The sequence below is a fragment of the Aspergillus luchuensis genome, chromosome 3 (genome assembly GCF_016861625.1).
Source record: "Aspergillus luchuensis IFO 4308 DNA, chromosome 3, nearly complete sequence".
In the NCBI taxonomy this organism is placed as follows: Eukaryota; Fungi; Ascomycota; class Eurotiomycetes; order Eurotiales; family Aspergillaceae; genus Aspergillus; species Aspergillus luchuensis.
This window is the reverse complement of record NC_054851.1, coordinates 3,293,347-3,310,992: the sequence shown is the minus strand read 5'-3', so window position 1 is coordinate 3,310,992 and position 17,646 is coordinate 3,293,347. Positions and strand designations below refer to the sequence as shown.

The 17,646-nt window shown below is 51.0% G+C and overlaps 9 protein-coding genes across 9 annotated transcripts; 4 read left to right on the top strand and 5 right to left on the bottom strand.

Moving 5' to 3' along the window:
* Positions 1 to 725: 725 nt before the first annotated feature.
* Positions 726 to 1,730, top strand: AKAW2_31109A (putative zinc metallopeptidase; the record flags this gene model as incomplete). The annotated part of the gene is made up of 1 exon (XM_041687697.1): positions 726 to 1,730. The coding sequence occupies one exon, from the start codon at positions 726 to 728 to the stop codon at positions 1,728 to 1,730; it is 1,005 nt and encodes a 334-aa protein (XP_041541556.1).
* Positions 1,731 to 1,948: 218 nt separating this feature from the next.
* On the bottom strand, positions 1,949 to 3,931 carry AKAW2_31108S (uncharacterized protein; the record flags this gene model as incomplete). Its single annotated transcript, XM_041687696.1, has 1 exon — positions 1,949 to 3,931. The coding sequence occupies one exon, from the start codon at positions 3,929 to 3,931 to the stop codon at positions 1,949 to 1,951; it is 1,983 nt and encodes a 660-aa protein (XP_041541555.1).
* Positions 3,932 to 4,389: 458 nt separating this feature from the next.
* On the bottom strand, positions 4,390 to 6,033 carry AKAW2_31107S (CaiB/BaiF CoA transferase family protein; the record flags this gene model as incomplete). The annotated part of the gene is made up of 6 exons (XM_041687695.1): positions 4,390 to 4,601; positions 4,668 to 4,961; positions 5,012 to 5,516; positions 5,578 to 5,698; positions 5,768 to 5,799; positions 5,866 to 6,033. The coding sequence occupies 6 exons, from the start codon at positions 6,031 to 6,033 to the stop codon at positions 4,390 to 4,392; spliced, it is 1,332 nt and encodes a 443-aa protein (XP_041541554.1).
* Positions 6,034 to 6,357: 324 nt separating this feature from the next.
* RIB5 (riboflavin synthase) lies at positions 6,358 to 7,349 on the top strand (the record flags this gene model as incomplete). The annotated part of the gene is made up of 3 exons (XM_041687694.1): positions 6,358 to 6,388; positions 6,459 to 6,581; positions 6,802 to 7,349. The coding sequence occupies 3 exons, from the start codon at positions 6,358 to 6,360 to the stop codon at positions 7,347 to 7,349; spliced, it is 702 nt and encodes a 233-aa protein (XP_041541553.1).
* Positions 7,350 to 7,864: 515 nt separating this feature from the next.
* AKAW2_31105S (Brix domain-containing protein) lies at positions 7,865 to 9,280 on the bottom strand (the record flags this gene model as incomplete). The annotated part of the gene is made up of 2 exons (XM_041687693.1): positions 7,865 to 9,010; positions 9,074 to 9,280. 2 exons carry the CDS (start codon positions 9,278 to 9,280, stop codon positions 7,865 to 7,867), a joined length of 1,353 nt encoding a protein of 450 aa, XP_041541552.1.
* A 260-nt stretch (positions 9,281 to 9,540) lies between these two features.
* Positions 9,541 to 11,106, top strand: rrp3 (RNA-dependent ATPase RRP3; the record flags this gene model as incomplete). The annotated part of the gene is made up of 3 exons (XM_041687692.1): positions 9,541 to 9,877; positions 9,958 to 10,734; positions 10,805 to 11,106. 3 exons carry the CDS (start codon positions 9,541 to 9,543, stop codon positions 11,104 to 11,106), a joined length of 1,416 nt encoding a protein of 471 aa, XP_041541551.1.
* A 371-nt stretch (positions 11,107 to 11,477) lies between these two features.
* agm1 (phosphoacetylglucosamine mutase PCM1) lies at positions 11,478 to 13,495 on the bottom strand (the record flags this gene model as incomplete). The annotated part of the gene is made up of 6 exons (XM_041687691.1): positions 11,478 to 12,359; positions 12,417 to 12,923; positions 12,981 to 12,995; positions 13,066 to 13,210; positions 13,313 to 13,326; positions 13,403 to 13,495. 6 exons carry the CDS (start codon positions 13,493 to 13,495, stop codon positions 11,478 to 11,480), a joined length of 1,656 nt encoding a protein of 551 aa, XP_041541550.1.
* Positions 13,496 to 14,096: 601 nt separating this feature from the next.
* AKAW2_31102S (PGAP3/PER1 family protein) lies at positions 14,097 to 14,966 on the bottom strand (the record flags this gene model as incomplete). Its single annotated transcript, XM_041687689.1, has 2 exons — positions 14,097 to 14,151; positions 14,209 to 14,966. The coding sequence occupies 2 exons, from the start codon at positions 14,964 to 14,966 to the stop codon at positions 14,097 to 14,099; spliced, it is 813 nt and encodes a 270-aa protein (XP_041541549.1).
* Positions 14,967 to 16,171: 1,205 nt separating this feature from the next.
* On the top strand, positions 16,172 to 17,565 carry rmtA (protein-arginine omega-N methyltransferase HMT1; the record flags this gene model as incomplete). The annotated part of the gene is made up of 7 exons (XM_041687688.1): positions 16,172 to 16,263; positions 16,319 to 16,332; positions 16,396 to 16,415; positions 16,473 to 16,582; positions 16,644 to 16,975; positions 17,037 to 17,508; positions 17,559 to 17,565. The coding sequence occupies 7 exons, from the start codon at positions 16,172 to 16,174 to the stop codon at positions 17,563 to 17,565; spliced, it is 1,047 nt and encodes a 348-aa protein (XP_041541548.1).
* Positions 17,566 to 17,646: the final 81 nt, after the last annotated feature.

The window sequence follows — 17,646 nt, the reverse complement described above, 5'->3', positions numbered from 1 at the left end:
GAATGAGGAGAAAGAAGCTCCGGCCAGATGATTGTGAGATGTGGGGCTGCTGATGGAGTGGTTCAGTTCAATTCAGTTCAGTTCATTTCAGTTCATTTCATGGCTGTCGAGTTAAGGTTGTGTAAGACATGCATAGTGCATTCGACTCGATTCTTATCTTGAACTTTGATTTCAGAGATTGATAATTCAGGTAAATCTTATGTTGACGTTGCCGTCAGCTGTGTCACGACCCATGATCGGGGATACATACAAAAGTGCGGCGAGCTCCGCCATAGACTGCTGTCACCCGAAACACCAACTTTCTATCACTCACAACGTTTAACACAATATAATATAATATACCAAAATTGCCCCCACCTACTCTTACACCCGTCAAGTGCATTCAGAATGTCCGCCTCCCCGGCAGAGACTCAACCTGGGACATTGCCATCTCGCGCCTCCATGATTCTCCGCACAGCATCATCACATCCATCACCCCGCACCCCAATCCTGAATGGAACCAGACCGCACCGCTCGCTCTCCCAGCTCTGACTCACCCACATATCCACCTCGATAAAGCATTTATCCACAACTCCCCCGAATATGCACATCTTCTTCCCTCTACCGGCTCGTTCGCTGAAGCGCTATCCTTTACCACGAAAGCGAAGCAGCAGTTTACGCGGGAGGATCTCCTGAGACGCGGAGAATGGCTGATTGCCGGATCTGTCTCTGCAGGAGTCACGGCGATGAGGGCATTCGTGGAGGTAGATCATACTGTAAACCTCACTTGTCTTGAAGCTGGTATCGCTCTCAAGGATGAGTGGAAAGAGGCATGTGCAGTGCAAATAGTGTCATTTGCGCAGGACCCGATATTCTCGGGTGAGCATGGGAACCATAACCGTCGGCTCATGGAAGAAGCGGTGCAACAGCCGCAGGTGGATGTCATCGGGACAACACCCTACGTTGAGTCGTCGATCGATGCATCGAAACAGAATATTATATGGGCGATCGAGCGTGCCCTAGAGTGCAGAAAGCATGTGGACTTCCATCTCGACTATAACCTCGACACCGGGAAGGAGGCACTGGTATGGTTTGTTTTGCGCACGTTGAAGGAGAGGGGGTGGACATCGCAGTCAACGGATAAGCGGGTCATGCTGGGGCACTGCACGCGATTGACGCTGTTCAGTGATGAAGAATGGGGTCTTCTTGCACAAGAGATCCGGGATAATGACCTTCCCGTTAGCTTTGTTGGGCTACCGACGAGCGACATGTACATGGCCTCTCCACCATCTTCGAAGAGCCATGATCGGCCACGGGGTACATTGCAGGTCTTGGAGATGATAAAGAAGTATGGCTTGGACACGGTGATTGGAATCAACAATGTTGGCAACACTTTCACGCCCTGGGGCTCCGAAGACCCCCTGTCGTTGGCGTGTCTAGGAGTGGGTGTCTATCAAGCCGGGACCAAGGCGAATGCCCAGCTATTGTACGAATGCGTGTCAACCAGAGCTCGCGCAGCAATCGGACTTTCGTCATCCGAGGCCTTGGCCTTGAACCAGGGAAGTCGTGCAGATATCCTGCTGTTCTATGACGTGGATGACACTGGTTGTAACGTGTCGAGACCGCGACATGGTGTTGCAGGCATCGTCTGGGACCCGCCAGCCAAGGCTAGCAGAGAGCTCGTAGTTGGTGGCCAACTAAAGGCTTCTCCATGTTCATTGTGTCCGAAATCTGCGTTTGACTTTGTGTAGCGGCGAGTTATCGGGAGGCGTCATCTTTGGCGTATTGAAGGTTGCACAGCAGATAGTGTATTGTATTGCTAACCCAAAGCTTCACGCGCTTCAAATAACTATAATTCGCTAGACCACATAAGTGATGAGGATGACTTAAAGAATCTAAGAAGTCGAGTGCTCAATGTCAAGTGTAGACTCAGAGGTGAATGTAAGTATAAGGGAAGTTGACGCTGGTGTCATGTTCCCCACACTGGAACCATTTCGTTCAGCTGTGCGCGTACCTGCGCAGGTCCGTGTAGCGAATAGCTGAAGGTAGGACAAGCAGGGTCTTCGCGCATGATATCCATGTCATCCACATTGAGCGATAGCCGGAATCCGTTCCCAGCACGTGGATACAACCGGTGCTCCTGAAATTCATATTCCGAGTCGTCATCAGAGATCTCCTCATACCGCCTTTGAGCAGACGATGAAGATGTGGCTTCGGGGACAGAGTCCTCATTGTGTTTGTTTACTTCAGTAGATGTAGACGTGGAATCCCTTGTATCATTGCTTGTCGAAATATTACCCGACACCGATGTCGACGGAGTCGAGGCATCCGAAATTGGCAATCGAAACGCGAACTTGGACGACTGAAGATCCCTCATATTCTCAGGAAACATCGGCAATATCGGGTTGTTGTCCGAGATGGTCATCAGGAGCTCAACGAGGGTTGCATGCGAAAGACCCGACAGGAAGCCTCGTCGCTCATCAGCCGAAAATTCCGCTGCACCAACGTCGCCTTTGGGGACTGATAGCGGAGGATAACTAGGGACTAATGGCCCAGATGTGAGGTCAGGATTGCTCCGCACAACTGTTGGCTGAATGACAGAAATCTGGACAGGCCGGCATTCCCGACAGAACCATTCCTTCTCCTTGACCGCAACAACATCTGCGGCAATAGGAGGATCGTGACACAACTGATGCCATGCGGCATTGCACTCGTCACAGAATACGATCGAATTGCTCAATGGGCTATGACCCCTCTGACAATGCAAGCAAGTGATAATCGCATCTTTCCCTCGGCGGTGGATACGTTTACGCTTTCGTGCGACGGCTGCATAATCAGACGCGTCGGCCGAATTGCTTACCTCCTTGGCTACCGTAGGAGCTGACGGTGCAGGCACATATAGAGAAGGCCGGTTGACCAAGCGGCCTGATTTTGTTTGCGTCGCTGTTGGTGCAACATCTGATTCGTCGCTACTGGAGTCACCGGCCCTTATGATATCTTCCCCGTCACTATCATTATTTCGTTTGCGCTTCTTGCCGCGCTTGTTACCATTTGCCGCACCCTTTCGCTGGCGCGAGCCAGCTGCGGTTTGTGGCCTCTTGGACTTTGCTGCTGGCTGTGGCTCCTGTGTAGGCAAGGGTGTCGATCCTGGTGCTGCACCATTCGACAATGTCCCATTTGGTTTAGGGGCAATTTTGATCTCAGCTGTGGGTTCTGCTGATATGGATGCAGTCAATTGTGTTGGTGCTGAAACCGCACCGACAGGTGTCGGGCTTGGTTTTGGGGCGATATTGACTGGAATTGGGGACGCCGAGTGCCGTGATACTGCATCGACGGGCGTTGAACTTGTGGGTTTTAGGTCGACATTGACCGGGACTGGAGACCCTGAATGTCTTGATACTGCGTCAATTGGTGTTGTGCTGGGCGGTTTGGGGGCGAGGTTGGGTAGATTTGTAGGCTTTACTATGTCTCCTGTAGTTCCTTGAGGCGCTGGGGAGGCAGGCTGAGGAACCGCCGGTGGCGCCACAGTGTTCGAATACACGAACGGCGCCGTAGGCAATTCAATAATTGTAGAAGAGGCCCTCATTTTCCCCATTGTGGAGTTGCTATTCTGGCTTTCGAACGTCCGAGTAACTGTTGATGGGTTCCATGTAACAAATCTATCATTATTATTCCTCTGCTGCGGTCCTTTGAGGTTCCCGGTGACCCGCGCCAGTAACTCGGTAGTAGCTGCAGAGAGCCGGGGGATCTCCACCCTCTTTGAGGGTACGCTCGACGGCCGTCCGGGTAAGGAGGGAGGCAGTCCCAGGGAGGAACCAATGCTGATGCTGCGCGAGGAATCCGAAGGGGGTGAGCCAGAAGTGGTGGTAGTGGTATGAAGTGTTCCGTGGGCTGATGAAGGCGCTGTTTCTATAGACGCCTGGGAGGAAGGAGCTCCATTGTGCGGTGACATATCCCCAAGTCGGGTCGATGTGCACAGTTGCTCAGTCGTCTTAGTAGACTTGCTCTGGACACTGCACCTGAATCCTCACTGTTATCGGAGTGCGACAAGAGAAGTCATCATGAACGGACCCAGATTTATATACCATCACGTGATCGTGAGGAATCCATCCCCCGCGCCCTTGACAGAACCGCCTTTCATTGTCAAAAAGCAATAATGCTCCTTTAATTGTGTAACTGCCAGCGGCACACTGTCCAATATGCATGGCTGGATTGAGGTTATTCTCTTCTAGCTATCTCTCTATGATATCCGGGACTCTTCAGCGCGGATGAGCCGGTAGTCGCACGAAAAACTAACCATGTAGGGATTATTCCTGCAGATGCGTGACCTTCCGGACCACCGGCTCTTCAACGCAGTCTAGAGCAATCCACCAGCCAAGTCGGAGGAGCAGAGCTCCTGTATGATATAATCTATGCTACTACGCCATCCTTCTTCAGCCGAGCAATATCGTCCTTGCCATACTCGAGTACCTCCCCCAATATCTCGTCCGTATGTTGCCCCAGGGTTGGGGGCGGTGTCCGGATGCCAGGGGTTGCGTGGGAATACTTGATGGGTGTATTCACCAACTTGATGGGTCCACAGGCTGGATGGTCAACCTCTGTGACCATGCCTCGTGCTTGGACTGCATATACATTATCAGCGAATTGATATAATTCTGGAATCAGGTTATGTTGGATGTATAGCATACCGTGGGAGTGGTTCAACGTTCCCTGAATATCATTGACTGCGGCATAGGGCATGCCGCTGCCCTCCAAAATCTCAAGCCACTCTTGCGTGGTCTTTTGCTTGACAGTTTCCTCAATCAAACCATCAATATCCGTACGATGCTTTACTCGATCACTGTTGGTAACGAATCGGGGATCGGTCTTCCATTCCGGGTGTCCAAGTCGGTCGCACAACACACCAAACAGTCTATCGTTCCCGCCTCCGAAAAGAATATCGCCATCGAGCGTCTTGTAGCTTCGGTAAGGCACAATGGATGCTACATACAGTCAGTAGCTAGAATTCGAACACAAGGTAGAAGCCACTTACGGTGTGCGGTTCCCCATCTTCCCGAATCCTTCTTACCACTGATCAGAGCGGAGCTGGCAATGTTCGCCAGGGTCGCAACTTGGCAGTCGCTCAGACACGCATCGATATGCTGTCCCTTACCAGTTCTCGCCCGCGCAAGCAAGGCAGCCATGATGGCATTCGATGTGTACAGACCAGTGGTCAAATCGGTCACAGCAACGCCTACCTTGACCGGTTCTCCCTCCCTACTACCCGTGATGTGCATCAGACCCATCTCCGCTTCCACCATGACATCGTACCCCGCACGGTTACTGTATGGCCCAGTCTGACCGTATCCGGTGATGCTGGCGTAGATAAGTCTAGGATTGATGGAGCGCAGGGTCTCATAATCCATATTATATTTCTTAAGGCTACCAGGAAGGTAGTTCTCGACGAGGACGTCACATTCCTTCGCCAGCCGGTGTAGAATCTCAACACCGGACTTATGAGCGAAAGACAGACCAATTGATTTCTTGTTGCGATTTACCTATTCACAATGGTCAATTGTGCTCTTGGAGGTATGGCAGTAGCAGACCCGCATAACATACTCCAAGATAGTAGGCACTCTCTCCTGGACCTTCGGACCCATCGGTGTACGTGGCGTACGGGGGACCCCACGCTCGAGTATCATCACCGCGCACGGGGTGTTCGACTTTAATAACATCCGCTCTATATGGTATCATCCCGGTCAGATCCCCCACTGCCTTGATAGTATTTGTCAGATGTCGAAGAACATACCCTAAATCACCCAAAATCTGGGTACAGTATGGCTGCGGGGACAATGTTAGTTACATCTCCAACCCGGCGCTGTTGGAGACGACAAGCCTACTACTCACACCAGCCAAAACTCGTGTCATATCCAAAACTCGTATACCTTTCAAGGGAAGTGTATCATCCGAAACAGCGGAAGAATAGCTGCGCCATTGCGTCGTCCTCCGGGGAAGATAGATGCTGCGACGGGCAACGCAAGCCCGCTGTACCCTCAATGCGGCCGTGAGATTCATAATTGATTCTAATGCTGGCTTAAAGATGCGATGTTAAATAATTTGATAGACCATAAAAGTAATGATAGTTGGAGCAATAATCAGCCAAAAGGACAGTGGGCAGATAAATTATAATCGACAATGCAAGGTTCTCCAAATAAGTTACAGGGGAGATACAAGTAGAAGCGCTGCCTCCCATTCGGGGACCAGGCCGACGGAGCTTCGCAGCCGAGGTCAAGTACATTAAGTCCGCTTTCCGCTCAACTTTCCTTCCTACAACCGCTTGATTCCGCCCGCAACCACGGTATTGAACTCTACATTTTTACATTTTTATCCATTTCCACCATGTTCACCGGTCTTGTTGAGAAAATAGGGAGTGAGTTTTTTATACTGCGAGCATGATTCTCTAAACAGAAAAAAAAACTAATTGCCATTCTTTATCGCAGCTGTCTCGTCCCTCGAGCCTCTCGATACCTCCTCAAGCGGGGGCGGGGGTACATCCTTGACCATCTCCGACTGTGAGGAGATTCTCACAGATTGCCATCTCGGCGACAGTATAGCTGTCAATGGTATGAATCGCATCGCATGATATCAATTGTTACACTCACCATCATTCCCATTGCATTCGATCCCTACTTTTTTCCTCTGCTTCCTTCTCTCTCCATCGTTACCCCTCCTCCCCCTACCCCCACTCCCCCCCAAAATTGCGAAACAATACCCCCCACGAACCCCCCACGAGCATCCCCCAAGGAGAAATCCCATTCAACTAATACAATTACATAAAAACAGGAACCTGTCTAACAGTAACCGCCTTCGACAAGACCTGGTTCAAGGTCGGCGTCGCCCCCGAAACCCTCCGCCGCACGAATCTCGGTTCCCTGCAGACAAACTCCCGCGTGAACCTCGAACGCGCCGTCCTGGGTGAAACGCGCATGGGCGGTCACTTTGTGCAAGGCCACGTCGATACCATCGCCAAGATCCTTTCTGTGACGCCGGAGGGCAATGCGCTGGTGTTCCGGATGCAGCCGCGCGATGTGGGCGTGATGCGGTATATCGTGGAGAAGGGATATGTCACGCTGGACGGGGCTAGTTTGACGGTGACGAATGTTGTGGATGGTCCGGAGGGATACTTTGAGGTGATGCTTATTGCGTATACGCAGGAGAAGATTGTCACGGCGGCGAAGAAGCCTGGGGATTATGTGAATGTGGAGATTGATATTGTGGGCAAGTATGTGGAGAAGAGTGTGCAGGGGTACTTTGCTGGTACTGCCGGTGGGGATATGAAGATGTTGGAGAAAATGGTGGAGAGGATTGTCGAGGAGAAGTTGAGGAAGTAGGTGGGTTGGGTATTGGTAGAGGATTCGTGTTTTTCTGCAGGGAGGGAACTAGTATGATCATGGATGTTGTTTACGAGCCATTTTTTAGCTACGTGTAAATAGGGATATGATATGAAAAAGTTTCTTCCATGTACGAGTATAGAAAATAATAGGCAGAATTGTGGGTATATTTTGGTACTTCTATCGGTCATGGCCAGCCTGCTGAACGTCACGAGAGACTTCCGGTCATGGCTCGTAACATTCTGATCGAGACTTTTTTAGATAACTCAGTCCTTTTCGTTCGTGGCCACTGTACTCCCAACGCCAAACGGGCAAAGGAAGAAAGAGTCACGTCTGCTATCGCGGGCTTCGTCACTGAAATGTAACTGGTCTCCACTATCATAGCTTCACATGCATACGCCCAGTTCTCAGGGTCAACGGCAGAAGCAGGTAATGCGTGGGATGTTGATGTAGCAGCTGGGCTATGAGCTGCTTGACATTGAGAGTCCGTTTCAAGGTGATGAAAGTGCGCCTGTTTACTCCTCCATCGATTCGTCCTCGTCCTCATCATCGTTCTCCTGCTCCTCCGCATTGTCATCTTCGAAGTCATCACTGAGCCATTCATCTTCCTCATCCATATCAACATCGTCTTCGTCGTCGTCTTCGACCTCCTTACCTTCGGCTTTAGCTTGAGCCTTAGCTTGCTTCTTCTTCTCGATGTTCGCCTTTTGTTCCTTCTTTCTTTGCTCCTTCTCCTTCTTCTTCTGATCCCAGTTCTTGTCCAACTTAGTAACTTCCTCCTCAGACTTCTTGATGAAATCGTGCCACATGACGCGACCTTCGCAAAGACCTTCTTCAACCTTGAGCAGGCGGAGCTTCATACGAGGGCCCAGCTCGACCAACTTGACCGCCCGCTTCTCGACTCCCGGAGCATTGCTCAGCTTCTTCTGTGCCTTCTCCTTCTCTCCAGCCTTCATGCGCTGCAGTTCGCGCTTCGAGAGGACCTTTTTCGTGGTGCTCTCCGCCACCTCAACTTCGGCATCCGTGTCCATTTCCGTCTCACTGGCCGAGGTGTACCCAGCAGCCGACGGATCCAGCAGATAATCCGCGGCATCTTCCAGCTTACCCAGATTGGGCACAGCGGCACCCTTCTTCTCCCTGTTCCGAATCTCCTTGGGATCGAGGCGGCGAATGCGCTTCGAAACGCCGGTCTTCTTCGTAGTAATGGCGTAATGACGGAGGTTTAACACATAGTGTTCGGTTTCCTCACCCTCGGGGGCGAGTTCACGGTTCAAGAGCATCACACGGCGAATGGAAGAGAGGGGGGTGGCTTGAGGGTTGATCGGGGGGAAGAGAGATTGAAAGATGGTCGTTGAGAGACTTTCAAGACGCTTAGGTACCTTAGAGTCCTCAGTGGCGTTAGGGGAGTTGAAGTTGTTCATGACCAACAAAGGAGGCGTCTTGTGATCCTGACCACCACCTCTCGGGCGCTTCAAGGCTTTCTCAACATCACGACATAGGGAGTAATTTTCGACCTGGAAGTGCAATGTCGGACCACGGGGCGTAAGCGCCAAACGCATGTTCGTGTTTCCAGTCGCCGACTTGGAGAAAAGCATGAGATGTGTGACTCCAAGGGGACCAGTCATAGTCGTGTAATCCCTGAGTCTGTTTGATTTGCGTTCCTAACAACCGATACCATTAGTCTTCATCCACCTCTCAACAGAACCGACTAATTCCAAGCTCACCTTCAATCTAACAGCCGTATCCGGCTCCATCATCGTTCGCACATCCTTGACCAACTGACTGACACTAGCACCAACTTCTGAAGCGCCGACACGGATAACCATCGACTTCGGAGTCTTGCTCATAGATGCGGCGCCGCCTTTGGCAGCAGCAGCCGTAGCATTTTGCGCGCGAACATGAGTGCGCTTCTTAGTACGTGCCTTCGCCATGGTGACAAAAGCGTAAAAGATGAAAAATAAAACAACGGAGGAATAATAATCGCTCCGGACGGGATGTCTCAGGGCAGTGACTTTTTTTCTGACCCGAAGAAAAAAGTATGAGCGGAGCAAAGCCGCGGAGGAGCCCGGATCAACGATTTTGCGGCGCCTTAAAATTATACTGATTTTACTTTCGCAATGATGTCGACAAGTTTTTGAGAATTTTCGCTGCTGCCAAATAAAGATATTCTCTACATATACAAAAAAAAAATATGCCTGGAGTCAAGAAGCGCAAGGTCGCCCGTGAGGCACCTGCGCCTGCGCCTGCGCCCGCACAAGAGAGCGATGTCGAATCTTCCACCCCAGAGCAATCCCCAGAACCGGAAGCACAAGAGCAAGTGCAAGAACAAGAAGAGGGACAGACCAAGACATTCAAGGAGCTAGGAATCATCGAACAGCTATGCGAGGCCTGCGAGACCATGGGCTACAAAGCGCCCACGCCAATCCAGCGGGAGTCGATTCCTCTGGCTCTTCAAGGCCGTGATTTGATCGGTCTTGCAGAAACCGGAAGTGGAAAGACAGCAGCATTTGCTCTTCCCATCCTACAGGGTACGTTTCTAGCCCATAGCATTACCTTTCTTGGGCGCTACCAAATATAACTAGATCAAATAACTAACATCACCGCACAGCCCTGATGGAAAAGCCCCAGCCCTTCTTCGGTCTCATCCTCGCCCCAACCCGAGAACTCGCCTACCAGATCTCCAAATCCTTCGAGTCCCTAGGTGCCAGCTTGGGCGTACGAAGCTGCGTCATCGTCGGAGGTATGGACATGGTATCTCAATCGATTTCCCTGGGCAAAAAGCCCCATATCATCGTGGCCACCCCCGGTCGTCTTCTCGACCACCTGGAGAACACCAAGGGATTCTCCCTCCGCAACCTGAAGTACCTGGTCATGGACGAAGCGGATCGACTTCTAGACATGGACTTCGGTCCCCTGCTCGACAAGATCCTGAAAGTCCTGCCCCGCGAGCGCCGCACATTCCTCTTCTCCGCGACGATGAGTTCCAAGGTCGAATCCCTCCAACGTGCCTCCCTCTCCAACCCGCTCCGTGTCTCCGTCTCCACAAGCAAATACCAGACCGTCTCGACTCTTCTCCAATCCTACCTCTTCATTCCCCAGAAGCACAAGGACTTGTACCTCGTCTACCTGTTGAACGAGTTCGCCGGCCAGAGTACGATTATTTTCACGAGGACGGTGAACGAGACGCAGAGACTTGCCTTCTTGCTGCGTGCGCTTGGCTTCGGCGCTATCCCACTACATGGACAGCTTTCGCAGTCGGCTCGTCTTGGTGCGCTGGGCAAGTTCCGTGCTCGTAGTCGGAATATCCTTGTCGCGACGGATGTGGCTGCTCGTGGTTTGGATATTCCGTCGGTTGATGTTGTGCTTAACTTTGATTTGCCGGGTGGTATGTACACCCTGTCTTTTGTTATGGGAGTAATATTGTTGGATTCAGCTAATGTTATAATGTGCTATAGACTCTCCCAGCTATGTCCACCGTGTCGGACGTACTGCCCGTGCCGGAAAGAGTGGTCTTGCTATCAGCTTTGTCGCCCAGTATGATGTTGAGGTCTGGCTGAGAATCGAAGGTGCGCTGGGCAAGAAGCTCAAGGAGTATGACTGCCCTAAGGACGAGGTCATGGTGCTTGGTGAGAATGTCGCGGAGGCACAAAGGCAGGCGATCATGGATATGAAGGATTACAATGAGAAGAAGGGAGGCAGGGGCAAGAAGTTCGGTGGTAAACGGTCTCGGGATGAGATGGATCAAGAGGAGGGTTAGGCGTGAAAGGCCTTGACCTCTCGGTTGCATTTTACGAAGTTAATACCCAAAATTGATGATTGTTCACCTGCTTGCTGTGTCGACGTTTTAATATAAAAGTCTAGATGCGCTTCAATCAACTAGAAATGCTAGAAGAATGTATCTGAAACGTGAAAACGGATCTGAGAACATCAAATGCAACTTCTTTTGCTTCAATGCAGATTAAACTAAGTTCATAAATTCATTCGTAAAAGTTCCCAGGATGCTTGCAAAGCAGAACAGGATTGTTCTGTTCTTACACTTGCCATTTGTGTAGGTATATCTGATATCTTTTTGCAGGTGATTCGGGCTTTGCTATTTAGAGCAGTCCGTCAATCCAAGGCAGTATGCGTTCAAGCAGACTGCAATGTTTCCTTGGCAGTGCCAGCCTCGCGGACGGCGTTGGCGACACGGGTAGCAAGGTCGTCCGCCTCGGAGCGGCTCGCTGCCTCGGCATAGACACGCACCGCATCTTCCGTGCCACTTGCACGGGCAAAGCTTCTGCCCTTGTTGTAGCGGGACTGGAGGGACTCGATCTTGGCCTGGAGGCCTGGGGGCGACTCGAGCTTGCGCTCGGCATCGTAAGCCTTGAAGATGGAGCGGTCTGCAACCTCCACGCGAACAAGTCGCGAGGGAAGGTCGGTGTAAGTAGCAAGCCATTCCTTGGGGCTCCAGCCCTTGTGAGCAAGAATAGCTTCGACCAGGAGCATGTCGGAGATGGCATCACCGACCGCCTGGTTGATCAGGTCAGTAAGAGCCTGGAGGCACTCAAGGGAGCGCTGCTGGGCAGGAGACTGGGGCTCAGTGTTCTTAATGGTCTTCAAGGCGGTCTCGGAGAAAGTAATGGTACCGTGACCGTTGGCCTCGAAGTAGACGCCAACGTCGAAGCGCAGGGCCGCATGGTGCAGATGCTTAACACCAGTGTTGGTGCAAACAGAAGGCAACTTCAGGACCTTCTCGATGTAGTCCGTGCTGGAACCATTGGCGTAAGCGGTCTGGACGACGCCGATCTTGAGCTTCTGCGCAATTCCAGCGCTCCGCGCAAGATCACCGATGAAGGAGGCCGCAAGGGTGGCAATGCGGTCACCGTCAAGCAATCTGAAAGTGTTGCTCTCGTCGATGAAGTAGTACACGATACGATCGGCGTCACCATCCAGCGAGGCACAGCGGTCAAGAGCAGCTGCCTTGGAGGAAGGCGGGGCACGTTGTTTCGTTTTGACATAATCGGCACCACACTAGAAACCAGTCAGTATGACAGATAGAAAGCAGGCTGGACAGGGGGAGTTTCGGACTTCAAAGTTCAAGCTATCAGGGTTAATGACATCATCATTAACTATCTTGATATCCATGCCACCCTCCTCCGGGCCGGGCAGGTACTTGATGAGCTCTCTCAGCTTGGGCCCACCAACACCGTTCGCGCAGTCCACGGTCAACGAGCCCTTGACCTTAACACCACGCATAACTCTCTTGAAAGCTTCGGCAAGCTTCTCATAGTAGCCCTGCTCTGTGGGCTCGCCATACTCATACTGGGTGCCCAAAGTGTTCTTGCAGCGCACAACATAGTGGAGCTGAGGGGTGGTCATGTACTTCAGATCGATGAATTCGACCTCCGAAGCGGTAAGGGCGGCATTGATGACGGAGACCAGACGCGAGCCAGAGGCACGAGTGTCGCGAGCGAAGACGACACGAGCGGGGTTCTCCATGCTGACATCGATCTCCTTGATGAGTTCGTCAAAGACATCACCGACCTTGTCAAGCGGGGCGTTGGCAAGTCTGGTGGCATAAGTTTCCCACTCAGCCTACAGCGAAGTGAGAAAGTCGTCACGTTTCAGTATCCTACAGCTCCGGGAGCTTACCTCCAACATTTCACCCTATACAGTATTAGCCACTTATCATGTCATTGCACATACTCCAAGCTGGCGAGGTTGACAGCGGACTCACCATGGGATCAATCAACTTGACGCCATTATCTTCCGCGGGGTTGTGACTGGCAGTGACCATGACACCAACCCATTGTCCACTAAGCTTTCTGGAACGAAGCCCAGCAAGCAAGCCCACGGTGAAGACTACGGTGTTGAGGAGATCACTGGCAAAGCGTTGGTCAAAGTGTAAACAAAAGGGCGGTCGCGGGGTATTGTGGAGGCGGGGTCGATCCTTCGAGGTGTTTATCGGCAGGGGAGCAACTTACGCCTTCATACGGAACTGCAAGTAAGGGAGGTAATTAGCACATCTTGTTTCATATCTGAAAGAGTCGGATTTCATGGAGGAACGAACTCACCCCCGCGGTACCATATTGAAAGACCTTCCCTTCGGGCTTGGAGTACTGCGACGCCGCTTCAGCGATCGCCTTTCTGATAGCCGGGGACGCCATTGTGGCGCAAACTAAACCAAGGATAAGTTGACTAGCACCAAAAGGACTTGAATAACTGAGACCTCAGGGGGTCAGAGAACATATAATATGAAGCGAAAGGGGGGGTAGAACCACAATAAAAAAAACGAGAGGAGGGGAGGGTCAAATAAAAGATTGGGTGAGACACGCTCCGTCCAGCTCAGGTTTAGTTTCCTGCCCCTGTTCCCCTGTTACTGCCTACGTACTCAGGGTCCCGAGCGGTGGGCGGTGAGGCAACCCGCAACAATTCATGGCATGGTGTGGTGCAATGCAGAAGCGGGAGGAATGGAGTCGAAGCATTGCATGGCACGGCCTGTCTATTCACCTCTCTCTTTGGTCTTGATTAGACTTGGTATTCAATGAACATAACTATAGCAGAAAGAATCACCCATAATAAATACTAGGAATGTCCAACTATATTGGCTGATTACCTGGCGCGGTTGGTTGAAAACTACTACTCTATCATATAATACAAGCTACTACTATCCGATCACCTGCACTGGTGATACGAAACTAGACCAATAAACCGGGTGATAAATGGTCATGCGTGTCCAGATACTTCGGATCGAGCCATTGAGCTGAATCAGGCTTTCAGCCTATCGCCCGCCACATCGTTTTGGACATCCTTAATGAGAAACCTATCGCAATTGTCAGCCGCGTAGTAAACCTATGGTCAGATTCCAGCATAAACTCACAAGTACCACCAAGCAGTCGGGATCACAGTTCCAAGGTGCCAAAGGCTATGCGCATCAATCAGCTCGTGCCAAGGGGGAAAGTCCAGCAACTCGAGGCTCATAGCCAAAATAATCCACACCACAATCAGTCCGGGCCAGGCCATCCATTCCTTGCCGTATTTGCGATAGCGGTGAATACTGAAGGCCACCCATAGGATGTTCTGGGCCATCCCTATCACAATGTTTGCGATCATGTTGTATGTGTAGTCCCACGACCAGAAGCTGAGGTAGCACACATGCAATGTGTAGAGCAGAGCACAGACCGTGGTCAACAGGCGACGTAAAGTTGGTTTGTGTCTAGGCTTCTCTTGGTCCAGACGGAAGATCCGAAGAAGTGCAAGGTAGAACCCATACATGACATTAGCCCCCGCTCCAAAGTAATCCAATTTCTCGGTCAAGGACAAGTCCCTCATGTGGAAAACCGCGCTGAAGGTCCAGCATGCCAAACCGCAGTATCCGAAGGCAATGTAATAGGGCCGCAGGGAGTGCCAAGCTGGTACCGTCTCACGAATGCGTCCAATCCCATGCCAGTGGGCAAGAAAGTTGAACAAAGAGAAGAGAACGGAAAATGGTTCCTGCATCCCCAGGATTCTGCGGAATGGCCATTTACCATGGAATTGTAATACTGGGTTCAACATGGGAGGATCACGAGCGACACGGCGGTCCGTCACGACATGTTGACAGGTATAATCGCATTCGGAAGGGCATGTCCACAGCATGAGGCGAAGATGGAGAGCTGGTAGCCACTTGGTTAGTAGCGAAGCTGGCGGAGAGCAATGCTTATAAAACTCACGAATTACTTCATTGCCATCCTGGCAATTCTCAGCCTGGCAAACCTGTTCGTTGCTTAGCCATTGGCTCCCGGGTTGTGGATGCTATGAGGTTCCGGTTGATGTACCTTAACGCATTCTTTGAAGTCGGGAAGGTGGTCACCAAGAGAGGCTGTCGATTTACCGATGAGAGCGGCAATGAGAAGGAAAAGGAAGCAGCAGTAAGTACTCCTCCTTATCGTTCCTATAAACATGGTGCTTTTCGTGGTTGTTGTATGGCACTCTAGTTGAGAAGGGAAGCTTCAGGAGTGAAACTAACAGCTTAGACGCTAGACGGGCGGCGTGTAGCTCCGGCGGGGGCGGAGCGGCATCGCGCACGGCAACAATGGAACAGCAGCTTGGCAACGCCTTCTAAGGCATCCATTCTCCTTACACTATACGTACTATGTTGATAGTCGCAATTAGAAGCAAGATCATATTAAGCTCATTTGTGAACCCTACTCAAATCTACAAAGTAGGCAATCGAGCCCCACTTTTCCGGAGTGTATCTGTTTCAGCACCAGGCTTGGGGTGCTTGTTTCCGTTCATGCTAGGGAATCTCACGCGGTACTACTATGAACCACCAGTAGCATGCAACATACGGAAAACCAATTGTACGACATACGAGTCTTTATATGACATTCGATAAATAACTAGTCTTGGAGTACCAGCATCCCCGAGTTATTGTACCGGTGGCCATATCATTCAATCATTCTAAAAGACAGCAGGCCAGTGCCAAATTCCATCACTAACCGCCAACTGGCATGCTGGCTGGGATAGCCCTAGTCACAACAAAGGGCTAATGAGTCACATGATACGTCCGACTTGGGACTAGCGCTCAATGAAATGAGCTAACCTTATCGGATTTAGCGGGAATTGCCATCGAGAGGAGAAATTCCTAACAAGGCAAAAGTTAAAAAAAAAGAGGGCTGCGCTTGAAGGGATCTTTGAGGCGCCCATATCTTTTTCTCCATAACATAGCTGTATAGCATTTTTTTTTTCTTTCTTTATTCGGTTTTACCTGTCTTTCCCCTTGCACATTTCTCTCTTACTGTGCCTCTGCCTCTTCTTCCTTCTGTCTCATCGACTATCACCAAATTGACCGATCCGCAAATATGGCCGGAGAAGCAGACTCTGCTGCCATGACCACCAGCAGCGCTGATCGCATGGTAGGCATGGATCACGCTGAAGTGCGTTATTTCACGAGGTATGGCCAATATAAGAAGTCTTCTTCGCATCATTTATGCTGACAACAATCACAGTTATGATCACCATGGTAAATACTATCAATGACCTAAGTAACTTTAGTCGGATGTGGCTAATCTCTGACCCCGCTCAGGCATTCATGAGGAGATGCTTGTAAGTACAACTTTACCACAACGCCTTGACTATCGCTAACCACCACTGGTTTTCTAGAAAGACGATGTTCGTACTAGATCGTACCGTGACTCTATCTACCAGAACCGTCACATCTTCAAGGACAAGGTCGTTCTCGATGTCGGTTGCGGAACTGGTATTCTCAGCATGTATGTTCAAGCCGATCGACTGGTCAACAACGGGATATTTCTAACACATTTGGTTCAAAAGGTTCGCCGCCAAGGCAGGAGCCAAGCATGTGATTGGTGTCGATATGTCGTCGATCATTGAGAAGGCTCGTGAGATTGTTGCTGTGAATGGCTTGTCGGACAAGATCACCCTGCTCCAGGGAAAGATGGAGGAGGTCGTCCTCCCTTATCCCAAGGTTGATATCATCATCTCCGAGTGGATGGGCTACTTCCTTCTCTATGAGAGCATGTTGGACACCGTTCTCTACGCCCGTGACCGTTACCTTGTTCCTGGCGGCAAGATCTTCCCCGACAAGGCCACCATGTACTTGGCTGCCATCGAGGATGGCGAGTACAAGGATGACAAGATTGGATGTAAGCACACTTCACTTGGCGCCACTATTTTCGATGAACTTGGGACGCTAACGGATCTTAGTCTGGGACAATGTGTATGGATTCAACTACAGCCCGATGAAGCAGATTGCCCTTACCGAGCCCCTTGTCGACACTGTCGAGATGAAGGCGCTCGTTACCGACCCTTGCCCCATCATCACCCTTGACCTTTACACTGTCACTCCGGCCGACTTGGTCTTCAAGGTACCCTTTTCGCTTCCTGCCAAGCGCAGTGACTTCATCCACGCAGTGATCGCTTGGTTCGATATTGAATTCGGCGCCTGCCACAAGCCCATCACCTTCTCCACCGGTCCCCATGCCAAATACACCCACTGGAAGCAGACCGTCTTCTATCTTCGCGATGTTCTGACCGTCGAGGAGGAGGAAGTTGTTTCCGGTGTTCTCGAGAACAAGCCGAACGATAAGAACAAGCGCGACCTTGACATCAGCATCTCCTACAAGTTCGAGACCACGGATCCGAACCGTTACTCCGAGGGCAGCTGCTTCTACAGGATGTGAGTAATCGTTCCTGTCAGAGTAACTCATCATGTGCTAACCCTCGCAGGTGCTAAATTCTTGGCCATCCCTTGTTTCTTCGGTTGCTTAGCTATTTTGCTTGGAGTCGATTTATGTTCACCAGTAACATAAAGTGG